Source organism: Stegastes partitus, unplaced genomic scaffold (assembly GCF_000690725.1).
Source record: "Stegastes partitus isolate 25-593 unplaced genomic scaffold, Stegastes_partitus-1.0.2 Scaffold565, whole genome shotgun sequence".
In the NCBI taxonomy this organism is placed as follows: Eukaryota; Metazoa; Chordata; class Actinopteri; family Pomacentridae; genus Stegastes; species Stegastes partitus.
The window spans coordinates 323-25,901 of NW_007578296.1; the positions used below are offsets into that span (position 1 = coordinate 323).

Genomic DNA, 25,579 nt, shown 5'->3' on the forward strand with positions numbered 1-25,579 from the left:
AGAGAAGGTCTGTAGAGCAGCATCTCCATATAGTGGTTTACTTTTTCAAGCTGATAGGTGTATTAGTCTCAGCTATTTCCACTGCAGTGTTTTACAGTCAAAGGCCTTTTAATACTGGATAATTTTTTCTGTTCAGAACTCCTCATTCTGAATAGTTAAAATGTGTTCTATCCACAACCAGCACTCCGACCTGTGAGCTGGTGTTGACTTTTCACAACTTAGTGCTCCTCACCAGCCATTTGTTTAACCCCTAAATACTCACCTCTGTGTATCAAAGTTATATATTTAAAAGCTTTTCTTTCATGAAAATAATTTAATTTTTCTGCCCCGGCAGAAAATGACACGACATCAGAGTTTTATTGTTATATTGGTTTAAAATTAACAGATTTAAAACAAAGAATTTTAATTACTTTTGTGTGTGACATAGTTTAGTGAAAGGTGTGATTTTAAAAGAAATTATTAAAAAGAAAAAAAAAAACCCAGCTCTATAATAAAATGGGTTGTTTTGTTTTTTTTGCATCTAATTGGTCAAACTTGTGGAAGCGACACCTGACTCATCTGAATGTTTGTGGACCAAAAGCAAAACGCTGTCGTTTCTGAGTGTGAACAGCAACGCCCCAAAGACTGAACCTCACATCCATTTCTTTCTGTCTGAAGGTCTTCTCGTTCCACTGATGTTTGTTCATTTTTCTCATCTGTTTGCTGGTGCTTCGCTATGTGATGTATTTAGACAATAAAAAATGTATGTTGCTTGTGACTGACAGCTGCTCATGTCGTTGTGGATGCAGCTGCACATCTCGCTCAGTCATGCACACACAACAGCTTTAAAATAAATATATTTTATTACTTTGCCAGGACAGTTCATGGTAAAGTTAAACAGTATATGAACATAAAAAGCATATGTTAATGTACAAACAAAGACAATATTTAAAATGGAGCGCAGAAACAGATCGAAGCTCAAACCTTGGAGCAGCTCCCGAGGTCGACTTCTCCCTACAGGCCGGCAGCAGGGGCTGATGGGAAACAGCCCCCAGCCCTCCCACCCTCATGTTCAGTAAGATGTGAGCATCATGTCTCATAATAACACGACTATACAACACTGCATATGATCGGTGGTGAAGTTCTCTGATACTGATGGAAAAAAGGCGATCGTGGACACGGATGTTTACCAAGAACAGCTTCAGGACAGACAACAACAGAGCTGCTGCCAATGATTGATACTGAGGTTCACAGTCATGAGCTCTGGCTCCTGGTTAGGCTGCTTCATCTAGCGCTGGACCGATATGAGGGGCTGATGTGGAGCATTTATACTGCTGATGCTCCGTCATAAGTTTTTATCATTTTCTGAACTTAATGACATCTCTGTAAAACAATAGAATAACTATTAGAAATCAGCTTCTTCTTAAATTCGCGTCAGGTGTTGAGAATCTGATGCAAAAGAGCTCCAAACTGTCAACAAATCTCCGGCATACCACGTTGACGTAGCCGATGTGTTACCAAGCACCAACTGCCACACAGCAACTTCAGCTTTCACTTCAAGTGTGTTTCCAGTCAGCTATTTAATTGTAAACTCACTGTTCTCTCTGCTCTGTTGCTCGTTAGTGATTCGTCAACTCGTCTGTTTGGTGCCATCGGCTGAACGTAAAAGATGGAAATAACCTCAGAGTTTGAAAAGTAAAGCCAAATAGGAAGTACCAAATCCTGCATTCTTTCTAACAGCCAGCAGGAGGCGACGGCTCTGGTGGCAAAAAAAAGTCAGCTTTTATAGAAGTCTAAGAGAAAATGACCCAACTTCACACTGGATCTGCTTCCTCAGGAAACAGTTTCCTGATGAGTTTATGGTTTCAGTCACTTTTTTTCTAAAATACAGAATGAGGCTCATTTTATAAATTGTGGTCCCATTTAGAGTAAAACAGATCATAAAGCAGGTGTATTTAAGGGCGAGGCTACATTAGATTTGACAAGTTGCTACTGGATCATCATGCATAGTATCTCTGAGTTCTCAGGTTTGTTACATCTGGTTTACATCTGGACATATATGCTGACAGCCAAACTATAAACTTCCATAAATCAGTGGGTGATGCCACCATCGCTACAGCGTAGACCATCATCACCACACTCTGGCTTCACTTTGGTTCAATTTATAGCTGAGACTGAATCAAAACAGGAATATTTTGGGCAGTAAAACCAAAACTCTAAAAGAAAACACGTATTATTGGTTGGTGAAGCTTTAAATTCCCAGCTGAGGATCTGGAGATCTATTTTACCTTGGATTGGATATTGGCACATTGACTTCAGCTGATTAATTTAATGTCTGTTAGTTTTCAAAACCCCATATCGGTCAAACCCTAGCTCATTAGCTGACCTGTTCACCAAATAGCTGTCAATTGATTGGGCTTGATTGATTGACGACAGCTGATTGGTTTCCTGGCTGAGGAGGAGGGGAAGCAGCTCTGCTGTTTGACATGAACAGTAACAGAACATACCAGTGATGTCTAATGCTGAGGTGACTTGGTCGTCCATTTCTCCATTTCCTGACCTTCTCTTTCCCATTGTCCTAAATGACTTTATGTGTGTTGTGTGACCTGGATGTCCAAATCAGCCCACCGTGTTCCAGTTCCTCTTTTTTTTTTCTTTTTGTTTTTTGGATGTGAGTTGATGTTACCAAGGACAAATAACAGAGCGTCTTTTCCACAGAGCTGCCAATTGGAATGCAAAGCACACACCATTTATATAACATCTCTGCAGTGAGCTAGATAGTAGATTATTACAGTTACGTCGGTACAACATTCAACAGAAACGAACAAGAGTAATTCAGCATTGTGAAGTTGTTTCCTAAAGGAACAGATAACAGTCCCTGCTGCATCCAGGTGCCTGAGGGCTGGCCTGACGCTGCAGGGATGGATGTGGACATTCTTCGGCTGTGAAGGTTTTCCAGCTTCAAAAAAAAAAAAGAAAGAAATAAAAACAAAAAAAGAAAGGAAAACATCAAGACATCTCCCTTCATCTCTCACCAGGAGAGCAAGACAGAGAGAGAACTAAGGGAGAGCATTTCCTTTGTTACATTGAGATAGAAGTAAGTATTCCTTAACACTGCATATCATTCTTCTGACAGAGTCCATGATATTATTCACATTCAAACACGCTAAAACAAAAAAAACAAATAAACTGAAACAGCTCTGGTTTCCCTTATGATATGTATTTCCTAGCAGGGATGGAATGCAGATGGTTTTTTGTTATATGCTGCTGGGACCCAGAACCCATCACTGCCCTGAAGGGTCGTCTCGCTGGTTCGGATCTAATATGAGCAACAAAGTTGTTGAGGACAATATGTACGGGATGATGTTTGTGCCAAAAAGCAGAGTTACATTTGGTTTGAAAACAGGTGTTGAATTCACATTTGTATTTAAGGAACCAGATGACAGAATAATAATATTCATCATCTGCTGTTCCTGAAGTCAACAAGAAGCTCCCACAGTTCTGTTGTGTGTCCGACACCTTCATCCACTACTACTAATACAACAGACGTGACTTCCTCTGTAATGAGCAGTGAATGAAATTTGGGAAATATTTGGATCCATCCAAAAAAAATGTGCCACGGAAGCAACATTTGGTGAAATTCATTATATAAAGCATACATTTAAAATAATTTGGACACTCAGACAAAATGGCACAGCGTCAGTGTTGTGCAATAAGGAGTGATTTCAAATGTAGGCCGTCGGATGAAAACCAAAACGCAGACCATAACCTGTGGCGTGTGATGTGATGGTTTCTTGATGATTAAAAGCGACACTGAGGGATCTTGTTGCTGGCAAGCGAGAAACAGTTCCACACGTAACCTTGACAAAACCTACAGTAACCAAACCAAATTATAGGTTTGGTTTGAAGGTGGTGGTCGGCTAAATCCTGTCTTTATGCTGAGCTGTGTTAATGAGCTCAGAGCTGCAGTAACAGAAGACAGAACGGTATCGATTCTCTCATTTCACTACCAAGAAGAAAGCAAATGTTGGTGTTTTTTCAAAATGATAAGTTATTGCTTTTAGCTATTGCGTAAAAAAAATGCAGGTCACCTAAACAAATTCTATTTGCCAGATGAAGAAAACGTGACGAGATGCAAGCGAGCGAGTGCACCTTGAGAGAGCCTGTTGTCCAAACATTAACTTGATTAGACGAGACAAAAGGTTTTCAAAGATCATTTAAATTTCAAAGAATTTTGTTCTGCAAAATTCCAAATCAGACACAAAAGAGCACAGACTCGCCACCGCTGTCTGAAGTCTGCTTCAAGAACTGTCAGTGCAGGTTCATTTGGGTTCAATTTAAAACTCAATTTACAAAATTCAACACCTGCTGGCACAAACGTCTGAGATAATTGCTCGTTACTGCATTTATTTTGTGAAAGGACAGCGACAGTCATTCCAAAGCTGTTTAAATATCTATGTTTTCTAGGATCTATAACTTTTGTGCTTCATGAGTTTAAAGTTGAACTTGGTCTCGTTCTGTTGCTGCTGTTTGCCTTCATATTGTTCCGTTCCAGGACTACAGCTACCTTTCCAAGGTTGAGCGTGTTTAAGTGCTACAGTTAGTTTGTCCTTGTGCTGATCGTGAACAGCCGCTTGATATTACAGTGAATGGAGACATTATTCAGCCAGCGGGGACGGCGGGGTAGTGAGGGATCTGGGTCCTATAAGAGGATATAAGACAGTTTATATCTTATTGTTCGGTATCACATGTGACCTCGGCTGTGGAGAAAAGCAGCTTTCTAGGATCATCTTTTAATTTCAGCGAGACCACCTCATCGGATGTAAGACACACCATCCACTTCCCTGCCAATGAGATTAAGAGCTCAGTTGGATCGACTGTCCAAAGAGAAGCTTTACTTGACTGCACTTCTCAGGGGGGTGAAGGGTCATGAGGAATCTCCTTTTGCATCGTTAAATGTAGCTTACACTGTCAAGTCTGAAGAGCAAGGCGAACGTTTGGAGTGGATCCGCGGATCCTACCCCACCGTGTGCTTTCTACATTAGTGTACAATCGTCCCGACCCGTGCGGCTCGGTCATCAGTATGTTTTAAGGATTGCATTGCCCCCGTGTTTTACCGGTTCAAACAAGACACTTCTGAAAAGGAAGAGAAAAGCGGGTTGAGGAGCTCATCTCATAAGGCCATAACAGAGCCCATGTGCGGTTGGTAGTACATGCTGTTAGCAGTAGATACACACTCATTAGGCTGACATTCAGGCATTCATTTTTCAAAAGTCAACGCTGCTGAAGGCTGTGATCACACTGGAGGGTTGAGCACAAACACTGGCACTGCTAGCTGATGAAGAAAGCAAGAATTCCAATGGCACAAAGCAACGATAAGGGAAGAATAGTTTCACATAATGTGGGTCTTATTTTTCGATCATCACTAAAGTTGTACGTAAGCTTACAGGTGAGCTTGATTAGCTGCTGAGTTATTCGGTGGTAAAACTGCAATTGAGTGTTTCTGTAATGCAGCAAACATTCGGCTGATTTCCACTCGCAGGCCGTTTTATGGCCGCCTGAAACTTTAAGCATGTTCTGACCAAGATAACCAATTATGTAGAACCTCACTCAGGGCCGCTTCTGCAGGAGAAGAAGTTCCTGTCTCAGCGTAGGTTCCTCTGAGCAGCCCTGAAATACTGCTGTGTGGGTTTCAACACTTATCGGTTAAACTTGGAGAAGAAAGATGTAGACCGGTTAAACTCGGAGCAGCAGTCTTCTCTCTGACATCACCATCAACAACGTTCACCGTATAGTCTTACATGACAAACCTCTATCGTTCTATGTGTTCAGAGAACTGGAGGTACTTCCAGTAACTCCTATTTGTCATCGTTGTGGTACTCTGAGTTCATGTTGAAGCGTTTGGATGCGACACCATAACGGGCAGAAAGGCTGAAAGAACCTTGTGTCTGCCCCAAGTTCCTGAAGTGGACCAGCTGCCTAACAATTTTCATATATCTACTACTGTCACATTATTTTTCGTATCCTACCAGCTGTGCTTCTTGGGCCTCTGAGCTGCACTGAGTCAGTTAAAACTTCACCAGAACCGTCTCTGCTTTCTAAAGCAGAAGGCCAACCTGCCAGTCTGGAAACACAGATCCATGATATCCACTTCAAGGATTTATTCTTAGCTTCTTTGATGTTGTGCCAGCATCTGTATTCTCTGATAAGTTACTTTTTCTGGCAATGAGACTTTTTTTTGTATTTTTTTTCCCACTGAAGAAGGAAATCATGCTGGTGGGAATTAGATTAATAAATAGCAAGGAGACTAATGATCGACATCGTATCAGTGAACGAGTGAAAACCAGTAAAAAAAAAATGTACTTGATGCCTCAAGAGGAGATTTTTTTTTTTAAGGGGAAGCAAATAGTTTGAACTGAACAGATGTTATTGATAATAAAGTGCGACAGGGTTAACCTGAATCATGGGGAAGTATAAGGAAACAGGGAGAGGGGCTCTATGTGATCACAGCCTGCTGCAGAAAAATCTCTGGCATCTATCAGCAACCTAATTTCCCCAATCTGTTTGGACAGTGAGGTAAACTGATTTACTGAGGACATACATCCACCAAATGAGCTCATTTCATAGACTGGTTACTGAAAATCTAATCTGCTACGTCAGGTCTCGGCGGTTCATGTTAAGACTGGAAAGTGGAACAGAAGCGACTAGTCTGATGAGTGTGTATCGAAGGCTTCTGCTGTTGTGCTTCCCTCCTTTGAGGAAACAGTTGAACAGACTCGGCTGTCGATATGGAGAGAAGCTTTGCATTCTGGCGGTGTGGATGTACACTCATTCATGTAGAGACATGAACCAATAAGTGTTATAAAAGACAAAGACAGTTTTAAATATAGGAACAAATATAAAATATTAGACTTCCATAATGTCTATATGCAATAACATTCTAGATAACTTTTTGACGGACTTAGAATTAGTCCTGCTTTAAACCTTGATGTATCGCCTCAAAGATAATATTTAAGACAATGAAAAAAGCACCACAAAATTCATCATAGAAACAGAGACCTAACCATACAATGGTATGTACAATGTATGTATGCCAACAATACGAGAGATGGGAAGAGATGACGGAGAAAAAGAGAAAGAGAGAGAGAGAGAAACCACTTATCAAACTCCCGTCATGCAGATAAGAATTTACACAGGAGACCTGAGGAGTATCATCTCTGGCGGTTTGCGTGGGCCATGCCCTTCCTGTCACAGTCCCTGTCCCAGAGACACCACGCCAAATTAGAGCTCAATTCAGAATTATACACAAAGCACTGATCCTTTGAGGCCTCCGTGTTGACGTTTTTCTTTTTAAGGAGTGAATTTAGGGAATTTGGAGAGAAAACTAGGACGAGGATATAAAGATAACGTAATACCAAGCGAAGGAGTCGGGGTAGGGGGGGTTATAGGGGGTTGGCGCCTTGCCCGGCTGTTCTTTTTTGTGCAAAGGAATGTCAGAGAGAGTTTCAGAGGCACCCGCGGGCGCCTCCTAGGGCTCGTCGCTGGGTGACGTGGCCGGAGCCCCCTCGGTGTCCAAGGACTCCGGTGACTCCAGAGCGGTGGCGTCCTCGTTGGGACTGCCCTTGCTGCTGGGGCTGGCACCCGCCTCGGCTGAAGTGCTGCTGCTGCTGCTGCTGCTGCTGCTGCTGCTGCTGCTGCTGCTTTTGCTGCTGCTGCTGTTGCTACTGCTGCTGCTGCTGCTCTGGCCATCTTGGCCCTCTGAATTCTCCAGCATCTCCTGGATGAGTGGTGGCATGGAACCCGGGATCTCCATCTTCAGGGAGATGACCCGCTCTGCTCCTGCAAATTAGGTTTAAAATTGAAACATGAAATCTTAACCACTTACTGGCTTTCTTGGTTTTTAACCACCTCTCATGGTCTTCATCTCCTCCTCACACATGACCAAAGTCGATGACCAAAATCTCACACTGATGCAACAAAACTCCAGCAAGCAGACACTGAGTTATGATTTCCCTCATATATTTTAGTCGTAGTCATGAATGCAAAAGAGGCAGGTTTCACTGCTGTTTCCACAAGCTGTTCAGTGAAATAAACACGAGTTCTCTGGTTGGACAACTTTTGTAAAATAAAAATAATAAAATAGCTTTCAGTGGCCGGAGTCCCTCGATTCACTTTATGACCTTAATTGATTTTATGTGGCACAAAGCAGCTGCTTTAAAAGACACTAAACGGGAGAAAATAAAGGCAAAGAATAAAATCCAGAATCTACAATACTTAAAGGATTGGAAGACAAATAAAAGCAGCACAAACAGTAAAAGCACCAGTAAGAACATAAGCTGGTAAAGCAACCAGATAGACCTGTGTAACATCACAGAAAGGCAGATTTAAAGGACGGGCTTTAAAGACAGATCCACAGGAGGTGAAGTGGAGGGAAGTCTCCAGTAACTTCTTCAGGCAGGTCATTGGGAAGTCGAGGGGTACAGATGTGCAAAAGGTTCCAGAGAGGCGCTTGAGGATCTCTAAGTAGACACAGGCTCATACGGCGTTAAAGGCTCAGCGCTATAGCCAAGTTCAGAATGTGCATTAAAAGTTAGCAACAGCAAGGTCAAGCAAGCAAATAGTTTTACAGGAAGCTGGAATAGGGAAGGTTGAGGCTTCACTCATTGTAGTCTTTCCTGCTCTGTCAGACAATTCTTGTTTAGATTCCCAAACAGATCACTGACATGAATGATGGTGGACAAAAGCTTCTATACATATTTAAATTGGGAGTCTAGAAAAACATGATGGCAGTTCCCAAAATCAGAGACATCTGAAAAAGGTTGAAACTTTTTCAAAATGTTCTGAACTGCTTTTGCTCTGTGGGAGCTTTGTGGCCTACACTCTGGAGCTTCCTCTACCCTCAACCAAACAAGCACACCTCTGTTGAGCTTTTCTGCTGTATTCTACCAGCAGGGACGGGTCAGACAACTGCCACTGAGAAGGTGACACAAGCGACTATCTTGTGAAAACCCGCCTCCTCCCCTCTGGAATGGAAGTACATGGAATTTGATTTAGTACCATCTCCTGAAGATGGACAAAGTTTAGGCTCCTGCAACTTGCCGTTCCAGCTACAAGTTCAGTCATTCAAGTTTTTCATGACATGGAAATCTGGGAGAAATTCCATTCGAACCAATTAAGGCAGAACTTGGTTTCACTGGAGTTGCATCAAAGCACCAAATGCCATTTTTGTGTGTTTTATTCTTATTCTTTATTTTCATTTATCCTCTTAATATTATTTCGGTGTGGAACAGGCATGCAAAGCATTACCCTGCGCGTTATACCATGTACAACTGTGTTTGTGACCAATAAAGGCCTTGAATCCTTGAATCCTTGAATATATAAATACACAACAAGGAGGTTGTAAATGGACATTTGTGTATCCTGTACTGATACAGATGTGTAAAAGCCAAATGTTTGTCTGCAAACTGGTTGTATGTGTGAGAGTTTACTCATCTGGTTCCACCTTAATGGAGAAGCAGTGGAAAAGGACTTCATATTGAAAATGTATTAGTGTGAACGTAGCTTGAATTTTGGATCATGGGGTAAAGATTCCAGGTCGGAGGTTCCGTTTACAACAGATGCTTTACAGCAAGGCTTCTAGAACCTCAGATTTCGTGAGAGCTAATGTCAAGCACCTTTCCCAGAGGTTGAAGTTCCTCCAGCACGTTGTGAATTGCATTTCAACAGAAGGACCAAGACCCTGAGAAGAAGAAGTCCTTGACATAAAGATGGCATCAAACGCCCTCTGACTGTCATCATCTACACAAATGGACAACAAGCCTTTGTTGACTTTGTTGTTGCTCCATCAGTCATAAACTCTCTTGGGCTGTTGGCCACCAAGTAAAAGCACAAGAACACGTGGATGGAGCACAGGTATCTAAAAAAGTCAAGTCTCAAGTACTTCAACTTTCTGAGACCACGAGGCTCCAAGCATGACATTTTGGAGGGTATTTTCTGGAACCTACTTCAGACTCTGGTTCCCTCAGGCCAAACACACCCAATCAGCAGCAACATGTAGACATTTCGTGTTTGAGTCCATATATGAGACCAACCAATCCTCACACCTGCAGCAGAACTTTTCTGCTCCTTTACAAAACAATATCAGTAAAAGAAATCTCTGAATGTGACTGTATGTTGATCTCCTTCCTACCTTTAGCGCTGATACTTCGAAGGTCTGTGATCTTCATCAGGGTTTTGGGGAACATGTGCGGTTTGCTGGGCCGACGCTTCCTCACGTAGATCTTCAGAGCTTCCAGCAGAGGCTCCTGAAGCTGGTCCACCTTAGAGGGCTCCTCCAGGTCCTGACGGTCTGACACACACATACATATACACACAAGTCAAGTCAGACTCCAGCAGGGTTAGTTATGACAAATCCATGCCTCAGCTTTATCTGATGTAGACGAGCTGGAGGCTAATACATGTAGCACAGCGTGAAGCCTGGTCTGATTAAGAAAGAAGAGTTTATCTCATTATGTCAGCTCATTCGCTGCAGAGGAGAGATTGCAAGAGATAGCTACAATTAGATAACTTAGCCGAAAACTTATTTGAATCCTTTTGTTTGGATAAGTGCTGTTCAGTCCTGATAAGTGTGAAAATCACACAGCAGGGAGGCAACAACAGAACGCATTAGAACAGATCAGCAGATGTGGTGTTCAAAGCTGTGCATCTATTCAGACACAGCGGTCAAATACACCAGCGGCTCTGCTCTCCAAAGAAAGACACTGGCTCAAATCTGCCATCAAAACATGTTTTGGACTTTCAGTTCCCTTTGACCTCTGTTTTTATTTGGCTTATTTGGCTTCATGGAGCACAGCTGGTAGAGCAGCTAGTCCACTAATCATAAGGTTGCCGGTTCGATCCCCAGCCCCTCCATGTGCCAGAGTGTCCCTTTGCAAGTTGCTCCCAATGGTGGGTGAGTACTTTGCAAAGCAGTTCTGTCGCCATCGGTGTGTGAGTGTGAAAGAGAAACACGTTATACAAACTAGGTAAAGTTAAAAAGATGGAATATAAGTGTGACCATTCACCATGTACTTTATTATATATCATATATATCCAGTCACAGTAAATATTTAGAAGATCTACCTCGACTCTATCTGCACCCGGTCATGCAACTCTAGCTAACTGTTACAGATGATAGTTTTGCATTTTAAAAATTGTGATGAATCGAATAATTTTGACTTTGAAATATTCTAACCATGGAGGGAATATAATGTTCAAAAAACAACTTCAAGAAATCTTCAATAATATCGTGATATTTGTTTTTTAACCTGCAATGTAATCTCTGGCTGGATTATACTCAGAGGTAACATTTTGTTTGTAATGAGTGAAGCACTACATGTATGAAGTGTTAGAGTCAGCAGGAGGTGGTTGGGGTGGATGGTGGGTGCACAAAGCCCACAGCGCTCACAGCAGAAACCAGGGTCCACATCTGGGGCTACTGTCTGTGGTTTAGGCCGCAAAAGCATTTTAGTTAAAGTTAGTTAAACTCAGGCAGTGATAACATGGTGAGATGAAGATGGCTATAGTTTTAAGAGCCAGATGCTGCAGTTGCTCCCTACCAACTGTACAACCTCAGGGCATGATGGGAAATATGTGGTTCCTACCTGATCTTACAGCTGATTGGAAGCTGATTGGGCTCAGCGATATGACTTTGATTTAGAAGGTTTATTCTGTATGTGTTGATGGTCACATTGGGTATGTGTGTAGTCTGTTGTATGTCTGCATTAGATTAATTTAAATCTCAAGGTATTTAACAACACAAAAACATCTGGTGAAGGATATGAGAATAAAATAACATCTGTGACAGTCTGAATATCAAACAGATCACTAATAAAAGCTGTTGTCTTGTACTTCTTTCTGCTGTATTTGACTATCTGTCAGTGTTTACAATTTATTTATGTGGTGTGAGCAGGACAGGCCTGCTCAGCTGATTTATATACAGCAGCAAACTGATCTGATACCAATTTAATTAAGAATTCATGTAAATTGGAGGCTGAAACATGAACAGAGATCACAGATCACCTGAACAGCATTTTAATAGGCTATCCTGTAATAATTAATAATTAAAAACTATTGGAGACTGCCTACAAACTGATTTATGGATCTGATGACGTTTTAATAAATCATGTTTCTGTATCTTCCTGGACAGACTTAAGGCCGCTGCAAACTGTCCGTGTGGACTGATCACTTCTACCTCCACCCAGTTGTAGGTAAGACCCAATTTATCTCAAACTAACCTGTACTTATGAACACGATATGGAGGAATGCTTTGAGACTACCAGCTAAGTGAAGGATGTGGTTTTGGTGTTCACTCAACATTCACCTTACTGCATGATTTGGATCATGCAAAGGCAGATGTTGTTGTTGTTTCCTATAGAGGAGAAAATAGTAACACACTGATAATACACCCAGATCCTACATACGGTGAGTCAGACTAACTGATGGGTAAAAGCATAAATATAAGCCGGATTCGTTGCTTACATCTATTGTCAAACAGGTGTTGTATATTTGAATAATTTTCTTACACACACAGTGATTCTAGTTTTCGTGGAATCAGGCGCTCTGACTTTCCAACAAAGACTTTGGTGAGTACACATCTATTACAACCAATAAACTAGTGGCCAGAGCTTTACAAGGACCCAGTTTATATTGAACTGTAGTATTACTTTAGGGTTGATTCATGTCATGTTTCCTCACTGTCAACATGTACAGGAATATTGGAACTTAAAATTTGATATTTTTATTGCTCCAAGCCTCCATCAAAGAAGCCTCGTGCAATACATCCATCAGACAAAGGTGGAAATGAATTATAAAGTTCAGCTGAAGGTAATATGTCAAATTAAATCAGGTGCAGTTACAGTCCATGTATGACTGTGTCTGTAGCACAACTCATAAGGAAGCAAGATGGAGTCTTAATTTAATTAAATTTTATTTTATTGATTAAGAAACTTTAGAAAATATGCATTTGATTTGTTTTGTGTTTTAAGGTAAGCTTGAAAAAAGAAGCCAATTATCTTTCAAAATAAATGTAATAATAAATTAATTCAAACAAAATGCTTCAGTGAGTTTTTGAACGTTGTGTTGTTGTATGTTTTAACATGTTTAACTGTTTATTAGATAAAACAGTTTCTAAGAGGAACTTATCCAGCAGCAGATTAATCAATAATGAAAAGAGCAGCCCAGCTTTGTATTAAACATACATCAACATTAAAATGTGTTTTCTCAGTTTTTCATTTGATAGTCATTCATAGATATTGAACAGATATTTAGATATTGAACGTAGACTGTCTGAAACATGCGTTTTAAAAATAACGCATGTAACACTGAAGACACACGCATTACAGCAGCAGGCCAGAGGGTGGCAGTGTGTGCAATGAAATCAGAACATGTTGGACCTGCAGGCAAGGTGTGTGATTACAGATGCAATCAGAGGTGTCTTGTACTTTTCATGGATTATGCAAGAGTCTGTAATATTTGCCAAGGCTCTGTGGGTTGAGTATATAAATATAAATTGTTGAATGAAAAGCCAGCAGTGATGAAGTCTGAGCGCCGATGAAGATGACGGGTAGAAGGGAGAGATGAGAGTGATGATGAGAAGTGAAGCTGCGCAACTTTTTTGGGTGAATGTACAGTAAAGCTGTGTGTGTGTGTGTGTGTGTGTGTGTGTGTGTGTGTGTGTATGGGTGTGTGTGTGTGTGTGTGTGTGTGTGAGAGAAGGGAAACAGGACAGATACTTGTGTGTTAATGTGTGTGTAGCCAGACATGAGGGAGTTAGTCATGCCTCAGGTATCTTGGTGGAAAACAAGCAGCCCGGCCTCATTTCCTCTGGGAGGGCAGTTCAAACATTCTGCTCAGCTAAGTGACGCTGCTGTGACATACCTGTACATCATCCCTCTCTGCTCTCTCCTTGCCATGTTTGGCAGGCAGAATAATGCTGCCTCACTGATAGCAACCTGTGGTTGACCTGGTTTCAGACTCCCGCAGAGGCTGGCTTACTTTCATCCCAAACTGGGCTGCAGCTCCACTCAATATTTAACTGGAGGAATCAATATGGGCTGACGGTGTTGAATGGTGAGCAGTCAAGCATAGTCTATAGTCTGAATGCGGAGTGGGTCAGTTTATTTATTCCAGTTGATGTACTCCAACACTATACTATCAGCTCTATTTATGTCTTCAAATCAGGATTTATGCTAAATACATGATGTAATCAGGCTGCAAACAGCCTTTAATTTGATGTTTCTATCTTGGACTGATACTGATTTTTCCTGAACTGAAGCTGCACATACTTATTGCTTTTCTCTTGCAGTTTCTCAACCTAAATTTGAGGCACTCCAAGTGGCCACAAGATTAATCTGAAGGGTCCCGAAGTCAAAAAACTGGCATTTCTTCATGAAATTTACCCTAATATGATTTTAAAGGTATTCGTATAAATCAGTGGTAGCCATGCAGCTAATGCCTCCTTTTTTAAAAGGACATCGGTTAGATTGCTTTTAAGTTTAAGTTTGATATTTATTGTACACTGTCACTGTCAATACTGAGGGAAATACTAAAACCCAACGTTTCATATTTTACTTACTGCAAACTTCCATCAAAGTGAAATATTCTGCATGTCTACTGCAACACGTTTCTCAAATAAAATCCACAGTCGTCAGAAAAGAGAAAATGAATTTGAAATAATTCAAGTTACACTGTTGATTGTACAGAATTCCTTGATTTTGTGACCGTTGCTCCACTACAGCTCAATGAAGGACCACCACTGGAAGATAATCCTCATACTACTTCTACTACTTTTAAAACTAATACTACTACTACTAATAATAATAATACCATCATGCTGTGGTTGAGCTTATGTGCACATGCTTATATAAAGCTTACATGCAACATGTCATCCAGAGTGTCACATATTGCTTAGGAAGCAGTGCTTTCATGTCCTTTCTCTGTAAGTTGCAGCCTCATCTTGTCCTTCTTTGCTGCCCTCTTCACCCTCCCCTCACTAAATGCCCAGCACTTTGCCCACCTCCCGAGATGAGACAGATGGCGCTGAGGAGGCCTGTCTCCGTGTCGTCCATCTCGATGGGCAGCAGCTGGTTGGCAAAAGTGAACACCAAGTCGGTGAGCGGGCCGAAGCCAGCGTTGTGCATCTGCGTCCGGTTGAGGGTCAGGCCGTCTGAGAAAGTCATGGTGTCCTGGTCGGGGGTGTACCTCGTACAGATGCGCAGGATCTGACAGAGAGAGAAGGAAGGCATTAAGACAATCAGTCAGCAGGATTTGTTAGACAGAACACTGTAAGTGAAATACAGCAGGGGGTTGTTTTATGAAGGATTGGCTTTAAACATTTTTAGGTTGACCAGTTTTTATTGCAAAAGTTGACACAGATTGAAGGTTTACCTCAGACTTTTATTCTTGTCAGGATAAAAATGGTCTTCAGAAAGCATTAGATCACATTTTGGACACTAAAATACCAGGCTGTGTCCCAAATCACTCCTTATTCACTACATAGAGCACTATAATTACGGTCTGCCGTTTTATCTGAGTGTGCACATTTATCCGCTGCATCGTGCTTTAAAAACTCTACAATGGAATGAAGAGTCCATGACATGTACACTGCTGTTTAAATGATTAGCACGTGTCCTAAATCACAATTTACTGCTCACTTTCAAGTGCCTGCTATATAAGGTGTAAGGAATGATTGTGATTTCAGGTGAAGCTCCAGAGTCATTTCAGTATAACAATCCTCAGTCATTCATTGTATGACAGGATACGAGACATGTTTTGCCTCATATGATGGTCAACGTGTTACATTCAGTGGTAACAGAATCAGAAATTCTCTCGCTCAGAGCATAGACTTCATTTAAAAGATGGACGTAGCCACCATGACATCACCCATCAGTCTAGAAACTACTGTTCTGAAGGTTTGAGTTTGGTGTTTTGCTCATTGCCAACTTGGGTTCTTTTGAAACTGGTTCTAACTGAGAACTACCCATACGGTAGCGACCTGTCAATCACAGGGTAGCCCCGCCCAACAACATACCCTGCTTTGTGAAAAGTGAAACCAAAATGTACACGGTGAACATCAGGCTATGCTGGAGGAGGAATCATTTCTAGATATTTCTAAATATCTTGCAAGACTCTCAGACTGTCGAGGTATTTTTTGTAGTTCTGTAGATCTTGTCTTGATGACACCATACATGGTAAAATCAAAGAAAACAGCAGCGCCAGGATGTCACAGGTTTAAATAAGACAAGTTCCATCTGAGGAGGTTTTGATGTTTAGGACTAAATCTGTAAGCCCTGGTTGTAATTGGACGGATCTGAAGGTGTGACGAATGGAGGGCTTTTATTAACATACACCTTCAAATAGGATCAAAAACAAACAGTTTCCACAGGATGTACATTTGTCACACATGATTGTAAAAGGAGAGCAAATATTGAACTTAGATTTGTGACCAGAGACACATGTCCATGTTGTTTTGTGGTGTGCTGAAGTGATCACGTTCACTGATGCAGCTTTAAAGTGAGAACATACGATCTGCTGAAGAATCAAGTAGATGCAAAATGCACATGGAATAACTGGAGTGCAGGTTCAGCAACCTAATACCTCTAATGCCTCATTTTATACGCATACACAAGACACATCGGTGGAATCCTACATAAACAGAAGAGTAACGAGCACACTCGATGTCAGGAGTGTGCAGCAGGTCCAGCAAGTTTCCCCACACACAGCAGCAGAGACAACAACCAAAACAATGACCTTCCACACACTCAAAGAGAATAACCTTTGGGTCTCCCTGCTGCATTGCACATGTGTGTTTGTGTGTGTGTACACCTAATGAAGCAACTGATGGTGGATGTGAAGCCTACAGCTGCCTTTGAAGCTATTTGAGTGGGCTGGCTCTGACAGTGAGTGGCAGGCGTGTCTGCAACATGAAACAGAATAAAACATGGCTACTGGCGGTGACTCGCACCGGCTGGCCAGGCCTGCGCTTAGACACACACACACACACACACACACACACACACACACACACACACGCATTTACACACACATATACACACATAGTGTTTGATCTTTTCTCTGACACTCCCTCACCCAGCCCTTGTGCACAATATCTACGCCCTTCACCATAAAAATGTGCTGGTGAGCCGATGTTGATGGCTGAGCGAGAGCCAGAAAGTCATCACAGTCGGCCTTCAACTTCTCACCTCTGTGTCCCTGGGAGTTCACTCCACTGCTTTGTCACATCTGACAAGTATGACTTGGTCAATACAAACTCCCAAACGACAGTGCCACTGAAACTGAACCCTTTAAAAAACATATACACACGGAATAATAAATACTGTATATGCAGCCAACTGGTCCTCATTTTCATCAGCATTCATTTACCCGCGTTGTGTCTGGATCTGATTTAGCTCATTTGCATTTACACTTCACATTAATATGCACCTTCATGCATTAATCATCGATTTTACATTCTCTCCTCAAAGTACGACCATCCCATATGTCAGCCGCTGTGTTGTACTTGGTGCCCTTTAAAGGCACATATCCCAGCCTGCAGACAGAACTCAGGACGCCACTTTCTTCATGTTTATAATTAATCATTAATGTGTTGATCAATGGTCATGTATGTGTGTATGCAGGCTGGTTTATGCAGATGTGTATGTAATGAAGTGTGTCTGTGTAGATGGTCACTGTGGCCACATTAGGCCACGATACAGTCATAATTCTGGCCATGACTTGGCCAAGTCACAGCACAGGAGGCAAGAAGGACTTTAGAAATAAATGATTGTCTGTCCTTCAGCCCATTTGTCTCTTTTTATCATAATGATATCAGGAGATGTTACAAATATAAAACCTCCTTGGATTAAATCATTGAAGGACTCTAAACTGATCTCTTTTGAGGTTGTGGTTTTACTCGTCCCTCCTTTGAGATTTTTTTCCCGTTACAATACCACAAGTGACCACCAGGAACGATTCGTAGCCAACATGAGTTGCAGTGCTGCATCCAGCTCTATTAATAATTCTGATATTGGGGTCAGGCCAGAGGTAGGACCTCTTAGTGACGTTTCCACCTTTCCATCACTCTGGGTACAAATGACAACAGCGCCAACTTCTGCATCTTGTGTCCTTTGCAGGCGGATAACGTGCCGATGTGTTGCGGCTCTTTATACAGGCTACAATGACAAAAACACCTGAAACAACATAAAACACGTCCACGTCTCCCACAGACAGCCACCTTCAGAGACATTCTGAGATCCTGGATAATCTAATAACAATAAAGTGACTTCTACCAGCACTGAGAGTTAAATGCTGAATTTCAGTCCAGGTCACAAAGTAAAACACAGAACAATCCTGCCATCACTTTCTTTCCACTTTCTCTTCCTTCCTCTCCCTGTGAGCAATGAATGCTAATCAAATCACAGTCTCCCCAACACCCCACGCCTCCTCCCTCCCCGAAACACCACAACAGCCGAGCACGCATGATAGAGACAGAAGAGGAAGAGAGACAGCCATTTGCCTTTTTCCATCTCATTACTGCGGCTACATTAGTACAGTACATCGCTCCACTTAACAACTCCTAAATAACAAACAAACATTGAGCCGCCGGCAGCCTGCAGACATTTCCGCATCTGTACTCCATAAAGAACACACTGCATCATTAACAAATGCAGTGCGACTGACTGCCCAATGTTAGAAAAAAAACTCCTAAAAAAAGATTAGAGGCTGAGAAATGTGTGTCTGTGTGTAATCTAATCTTGGCTACAGACAGCTACTCCGCATGATGAATTGAATTGACTGAAATGATCAATTAATCGGATCTTTCTGAATCCCACTGGCCAGCTGAGTAGGTCATCCAATAAGGTATGAGGACCGTTCTAATGGAAGCCAGGCTGGAGGTTAAACCCACCAATCCCCCGGAGATCTGAGGCTAATGACTCACCACACAGTTTAAAGGAATGAATGGATTCTTACACGCTGAGGAACAACAGGGAAATTAGAAAATAAATACTCAAATATACTCAAGTAGACACCTCACTGTCTGGTGAAGAGCCGTGTTTATGTAACTCTGTTACGTCACTGCTGTGAATAGTTCAGGGAAGGTTTTTAGCTTATTGCTGAATATTTTAGGAGGGCTTAGACTCTCTGGTGAAAAAGCATCGAGACTTTGCATTTTGGAGTGACCCTATTAAAGGAAAACTGGTTCACAGCATGATGACTAATGTAAGCAAAGGAGGGAAAGTGACAGAAATTCACAAACCTGGAATAATGTCAACATGTCTTTTTTAAAATAGATGTATTGATTCAAAATGATTGAAACATTTTGGAAATCTGTGGTGCAGATACGCCCACATTTCTTGATAACAGATGCCAAATTTTGTTTTTTTTGTACCTTTAATGAAAAGAATGTTAGAGATGTTCATAACTACATTTTAAAAGTAGCTATGTCTTTGTTTGTTGTTTTGTTTGTTTACTACATATGCAGAAGAGAGGGTATTCTAGTCCATCACCACTGGCCTGGCTGCCCGGTCTGCTTTCTTGCCTGTCAGTGGCTCCTGAGGAGGGGTTCATTATGCCAGCAGAGGAGTTAACCAGCATGCTCTCTGGCAAGTTAGCTGACAAGCACGCTCTCACCTCTCATGCAGGGAGATAACACTAGCCAGCAGCGTGGAGTTCCTGACAGTCCAGAAGACAACGGCAGCTCTCCTCAGCAGCCTCCTCATCTGCACTGACGATACCAGGGTGCTACGAGCATCTCCCTGACCGCTGGCTGCTCCACGGCGGCTGCTCCACGCCGGCTCTATGCCTGCCTCCTGCCTCATGTGGGGCTGGGGCGGGGCAGTGCAGTGCAAGTTTTCCACTGTGAATAAAGGGTGCTGCCCTAAACCTTACAGCTGCCTGCAGAGGGTTATTCCTGCATGCACAGTCACACAGATGTGAGCTCAGATGTTAGCTCCATAGGCTAAGCAGAGGGGGAGAACAGTATACAACAGTACTTACTCCTCCTCAATCAGTTGCCTCTTTTCTGCGTCTCACACAACTATGTCACAAACAAAGTATTATTAAATCATTTATATGTTGACAGGCAACACAGCGGTGAGCACTTGGTGATTCTAAATTTTAGGTGTGACTGTGTTTGGTTGTCTCTGTGTAGCCCTGCGATAGACTGGTGACCTGTCCAGCTGTACCCTGCTTTCACCCTGAGTCAGCTGGGATGGACTCCAGCGGTGCAGACATGATGGATGGACAGTGTGTTCGCCCTGATATCATGTGTAACATGGGGATGGCCAGAACGTCTGAAGATCTACAGCTGAGTGGCACAACACATCTGGCATCAGCTTGGCTGGCCTGTAGTTGGCAGGGAGACTGCTCAGTGCCTGCTTTAGTTCTTGAAAGCAGCCCCCATGCTCTTTGTGGTGGAAGTCTTCGATCATCATCAGCCCTGCAAACCTAAACCCTGCACATTCAAAATCCTGGTGAAAAACATTACTATCAGCCATTCTGTCTCCAGCATGCTAGAAACATCTGTGCTAAAGTTGCTTCAACAGAAGAACTAGTTCCTACACAACATGTTTGCTTGTCCAAACTACAAGAACCATCCCTCACCAGAATGTCCAGGCAGGCAGCTTTCAGGAGCGTGATCTGGTCCGCGATGGTCAGCCCCGTGAAGCCAGGCACTCGTTTGGCAAACTCCACGATCTTGATAATGCACTTAGTGGCCAGCTCGCTGAACTTGTCCCACAGGCCCAGGTCCAGCCTCACACGGTGGTCTGCACTCGAGTTCTGCAACACACACATGCATACAAACACACACAAACAGAGAACAAGGCATCAGGCGAAGAGGCAGCTGCTTTTGTCATTGCACAGACTGTTGCTAATGATCTCCTCAGTGCACCCTCTTCACTCTGCTCTATATGTGTCACACTTACATACAGTAAATAGGCTCCATAAGACCCAAGCTCTCAAAAACACTGGCAGGATTGTTGTTGTGAATACGCTGAGCTGAGCCGGGTGGCCAGGCCCTGCGATAATGAGCGTAACAGTGTCAGTGGGATGCTTTGGCAATGATGGGATGCAGAAACAGAGCAGTGACAGGTAGTGCTGAGTGGTTTGAAGCCAGAGGTGCCATTAATACAGATATATAGTCCAGAACCTACACAAACACGAGAGGGGAGCAGGGATGGGTGGAAGCCACAGAGCAATAAAGACAGTGTTCAGAAAGAGGAAAAAGTGGAAGTAAAAGTGCTGTAAGGCACCAGAGAGAGGAAAGAAAGAGAGGAAATGACAGATGAAAGGGAGGAAAGTTAAGTATGTGAGAGCAGTGAGACAATGTAGGAGGAGGGAGGCAAGAGGAGTGCTTGGAGACTGTCTCATGGGAGGTGATGGGTAAGCCAAGGTGAGGCTGATGCATGAGTTTGTTGATTTACGGGGCCGATACCGGCTTTGACTAAAGATCATTTGACAGCAGGTGTCACGCACCTCTGATATGTTTTGTTGTGGTTATTATTTTATAAAGGAATCAGCCTGCAACTTTAAACAGCATTATTTTAAAGAGATAATACTGGTTTATTCTAGTTTTCTTTTTTTGTGCTTCCTGTCAGTGAGACTAAACATGAGCTCCACCATATGATCAGTAAAGCTAACAGTGTACTCACATAAGTAACTACTGAAGGGAACATAACAGCGTTGTTACGACAAAGTCAAGTGGGGCAACAAAGTACTTTAAACAGATCATCTGTGCTTTTTAGGTAAAACTGAGAGAGCACCTGAGATGTTGGGTAATAACTGAAGGGGTGTAGAAAGTCCATCTATAAAGTGAGATGGGTGATTACAACAGACTTTTTGGAGCTCTGCTATCTCACCTGCACTCAACAACTTGTCAGATTGTGTGTTTTTTTTGTTGTGTTTGTTGTGTTACAGCTCGGCTTTGTGTGCATCCACATGTTGGCAATAAAATAAATGATTGATTTACTTTACATTGTCATACGTCGTATCTTTAAATGTTTGTGTGTCTAACAAACACAAATCATTGTGTGGCTGCATGAAGCATGGTCTCCAACAAAGAAAAAACATCAATATGTACTTGCCAAAGACAACCTTAATACTCCATAACACTGGTGGAGAAATGTTTTTGGATCAATAAGGAGGATCGCACTGCATATGGTGTAAAAAGGGCACTGCGTACTAATAACTGCATCCCAGACGTGAAGCACAGCGGAGGCAGCATCCCCATCATGTGATCCTAAATATCTGTCTGAGCTGCTCCCAAACTCCTCCTGAACATTGTGCAGGTTTGATGTGCAGCCACCAGAAACACATGGTTGAGGTTGCTGCTGCCAAACGAGGTTTGATCAGTGATTAAAGCAAGAGTTTACCTCCCCTGTCCATCAGCACTGGCCATGTTTAATGTTCAATAAAGACACAAATCATAAATATGTATGTACATCCTGTGTCTATAGCTGTGACTCGAAAATCTCTTAATAAATATTATAATAATGATAGATGTCTTCAGTCTGATTGGCGGGGTTTCTAACACATCTGATGGAATAGTAATATTTAATCTTTTCCATTTCAATTATGGTTGTAACACTGAAACACAAGTTAACATAAACGAGGATTATCTGTTAATTACATGCTGTTTTTCGTTGGTACCTCGCAGACATCCTATCATTAGAACAGACAAATACTGTATCAGCATTACAAAAATACCAGCGTATCAGTATTCCTCTTCACTTGTTAGAAACTTTCCCAAAAGAAGCTGCAGTCGATGTCGAGATTTTCTTTGTCTGTCTTTCTGTTGTGTGCCTCCAGAATCTCCAGTCGTCTACCAGAGTTATGTTCCTGTTTTAAGCCTCTTGTTAGCTGTCAGAGAAAAAAGTTCAGCAACTGTTTACTGTGAACTAATGATGATCTGTCCATTATATGGCAATTAATCAAAAACACCTCGTCGTTTAGTCTTAGATCATAAAGGTGTTGTAATAAAAAGATCGATTATCTGGTCAGGTATTTAATATTCTATCTAAATTTCCTTCCCAGTTGAAGCCTGGTGAAGGTAGAAAGCCTGAGATACAGCAGTCCGACCGTGACGGAGCGCTAAAACTCTCCAGCAATAACTCAGACTAATGAAATTCTTCCAATTCTGGACTCAAACGGATACATCAGCTTCACCTTATTTTCAACAACATGCTTCTGAGTGAACACTGAACAGAGCTATTCAGAGTTTGCCATAACAGGAAACAGCCAGGAGGAGACGAGGAAAGAAGGGAATGAGAAAGAGAGAGAGAGAGAGAGAGAGAAGGCCATCAGAGCAGAAGATAGCAGGATCCAGGCAGACAGAGAAGAAATGAGCAGCAGTTGGGGAATTGTTGGGGTGTAAGTGGGGGAAAGTCGTGTTGTGCTGGCTGATGGTGAGGACGGAGCATCTGATGATCATTTGTTTGTTTTCTGATGGTTTACAGTGAAATAGCCCATCTGTCCTGCATGAGTGAGTCTCCACATGTAGCAAGGACGCAGCACTGATAGACACAAACACACCGAGCAGGTCTTTGCACCGTCTACTGTGAGCACTGGTTGGACACCAGAAAAAGAAACAGACTCTGAAACCTGTGAAATGTAGTTTTCTGACTTTATGGTAATCTCAGTATGATCAACATTACAAGAGAGATAACGTTTCTACCTGCAGTGTTTAGGATTTTAACAACACACTGGGTCCTATTCCTGCTGCTTTAGATGTTTTACTGTAAGTCTGATAAAAATTCTTTGACGTATTTGAAATATTGAAAAATTATCTCAAATTTGAGGTATTTGAGTATTTGAATTTTTTTAAGCACTAGGCTTTGACAGTATGTGAGGTACAGTGATGTTACACAGAAAAACAATGTTGAGGAATGTCTTATGTGTAATATCACACAGTTTGAATGCCATAAATCTTTTAAAAAATAATTTTTTCTTTGACTATTTATTCATCAACAATTGAAAAAAAAAAAAAACACTTTTGAAATTTTATTTTATTTTATTTTATTTTATTTATTTATTCATTTATTTTACCATAGTTGTGACCAATACGGGAAAATGGCTCCACATGTAATATGTGTCTATTTACATTTTACCTCTACAAAATATGCACTAAAAAGATTTCACAATGGCATATTTAATAATATAATATAATAATATTATATATAATATATATATATTTAGGGCTGCAAGGTGGCGCAGTTGGTAGCACTGTTGCCTCGCAGCAAGAAGGTTGCCGGTTCGCGTCCCGGTGGGGGCACCGGAATCTTTCTGCGTGGAGTTTGCATGTTCTCCCCGTGCAGCGTGGGTTCTCTCCGGGTTCTCCGGCTTCCTCCCACACAGTCCAAAAACATGTTGAGGTTAATTGGTGATTGTAAATTGTCCGTAGGTGTGAATGTGAGTGTGCTTGGTTGTCTGTCTCTAAGTGTAGCCCTGTGATAGACTGGTTACCTGTCCAGGTGAACCTGCCTTCACCCTAAGTCGGCTGGGATAGACTCCAGCCCCCCCGCGACCCTAATGAGGATTAAGCGGTGTATAGAAATTGGATGGATGGATGAATGGATATATATATATTTAATACATAAAATACTTTATTTATCATTTCACTTCATATGTATCTTCCAACATCTTGCTCTGTGTACTTTTTTTTTTTCTTCTAGCCATGCTGTATTTACTTTTATTGATTTTATTTTACTCTTAAACTCTGTAATGTGCTTCCATCTTTGTTCAGATTTTGGTTGCTGGTTATTTTTTCAGAATCTGGTGCAAACAGAAACTGTAAAAGCAGTTTTTTTCAGTTTGTTCAGTTTCTGGCTCTGACAAATTGTCATTTCGGCCACTTTGTGTGACGAAATGTGTGAACATGTGCACTTTGCAAAGGAACGCAGGACACCCATGTTGTCATGACAAACACATTAAATAATAAGGTGAGTGTGTCAGGACTTTTATAGTGACTCTAAATATTTTCTGATGCTACAACACATTTAGCTAAAAATGCAAACATTGTGAAACATACTGATGCTACATAAATGACACTCATAAATGTGAATGTACATGGCATCTGTAGATCCAGAAGGAGAGCTCTTTTACATCTAGGACTCTGAAAGACTCAGTTACAAGCTCTAGAAGAAGTTTATGAGTGGAGTGTAGGTCATTTTCTCTAGGATCTACTAACATATCAGTATCAGTAAATATTAGTTTTACACTATATTTTACACTATGAGGAGAATATTTTGCAGTGTAGACAAACCTGCCAGTGCTCTCTAGTGGACAAACTTTGTAGTGACGCCTCTAAATACCTCAAAAATATCTTTCACATTTTTTTTAATTCATTTTTTAAGCACAATTAATTGTTAGATATCAGCCAATGCAACATATAAACAGACACCGACTGGCAATACAAATATTGTACTATATAAGCAATGATCATGTATCAGTCTGGTACTGAAACTACTGTGTGCTTTTATTATCTTTTCTATTTCTATAATTTTTTCTAATAGTTGTTTTTCTGCTTCCCCACGTTTTGATTTCCCCATTGCATAACAGCTTTAGC

At 41.7% G+C, this 25,579-nt stretch overlaps 1 protein-coding gene across 1 annotated transcript in view; it reads right to left on the reverse strand.

Annotated features, from left to right (window-relative positions):
- Nucleotides 1-7,448: 7,448 nt before the first annotated feature.
- LOC103362260 (retinoic acid receptor beta-like) overlaps nucleotides 7,449-25,579 on the reverse strand; it is a 78,368-nt gene continuing 60,237 nt past the window's right edge. Inside the window, exons 5-9 of the mRNA XM_008288562.1 lie at nucleotides 20,620-20,796; nucleotides 15,035-15,239; nucleotides 10,169-10,327; nucleotides 7,702-7,818; nucleotides 7,449-7,629 (exon numbers count right to left, since the gene is read on the reverse strand). Coding sequence (XP_008286784.1) covers nucleotides 7,508-7,629; nucleotides 7,702-7,818; nucleotides 10,169-10,327; nucleotides 15,035-15,239; nucleotides 20,620-20,796 — 780 coding nt within the window. The 3' untranslated portion in view covers nucleotides 7,449-7,507. The remainder of the gene's footprint in view (nucleotides 7,630-7,701; nucleotides 7,819-10,168; nucleotides 10,328-15,034; nucleotides 15,240-20,619; nucleotides 20,797-25,579) is intronic.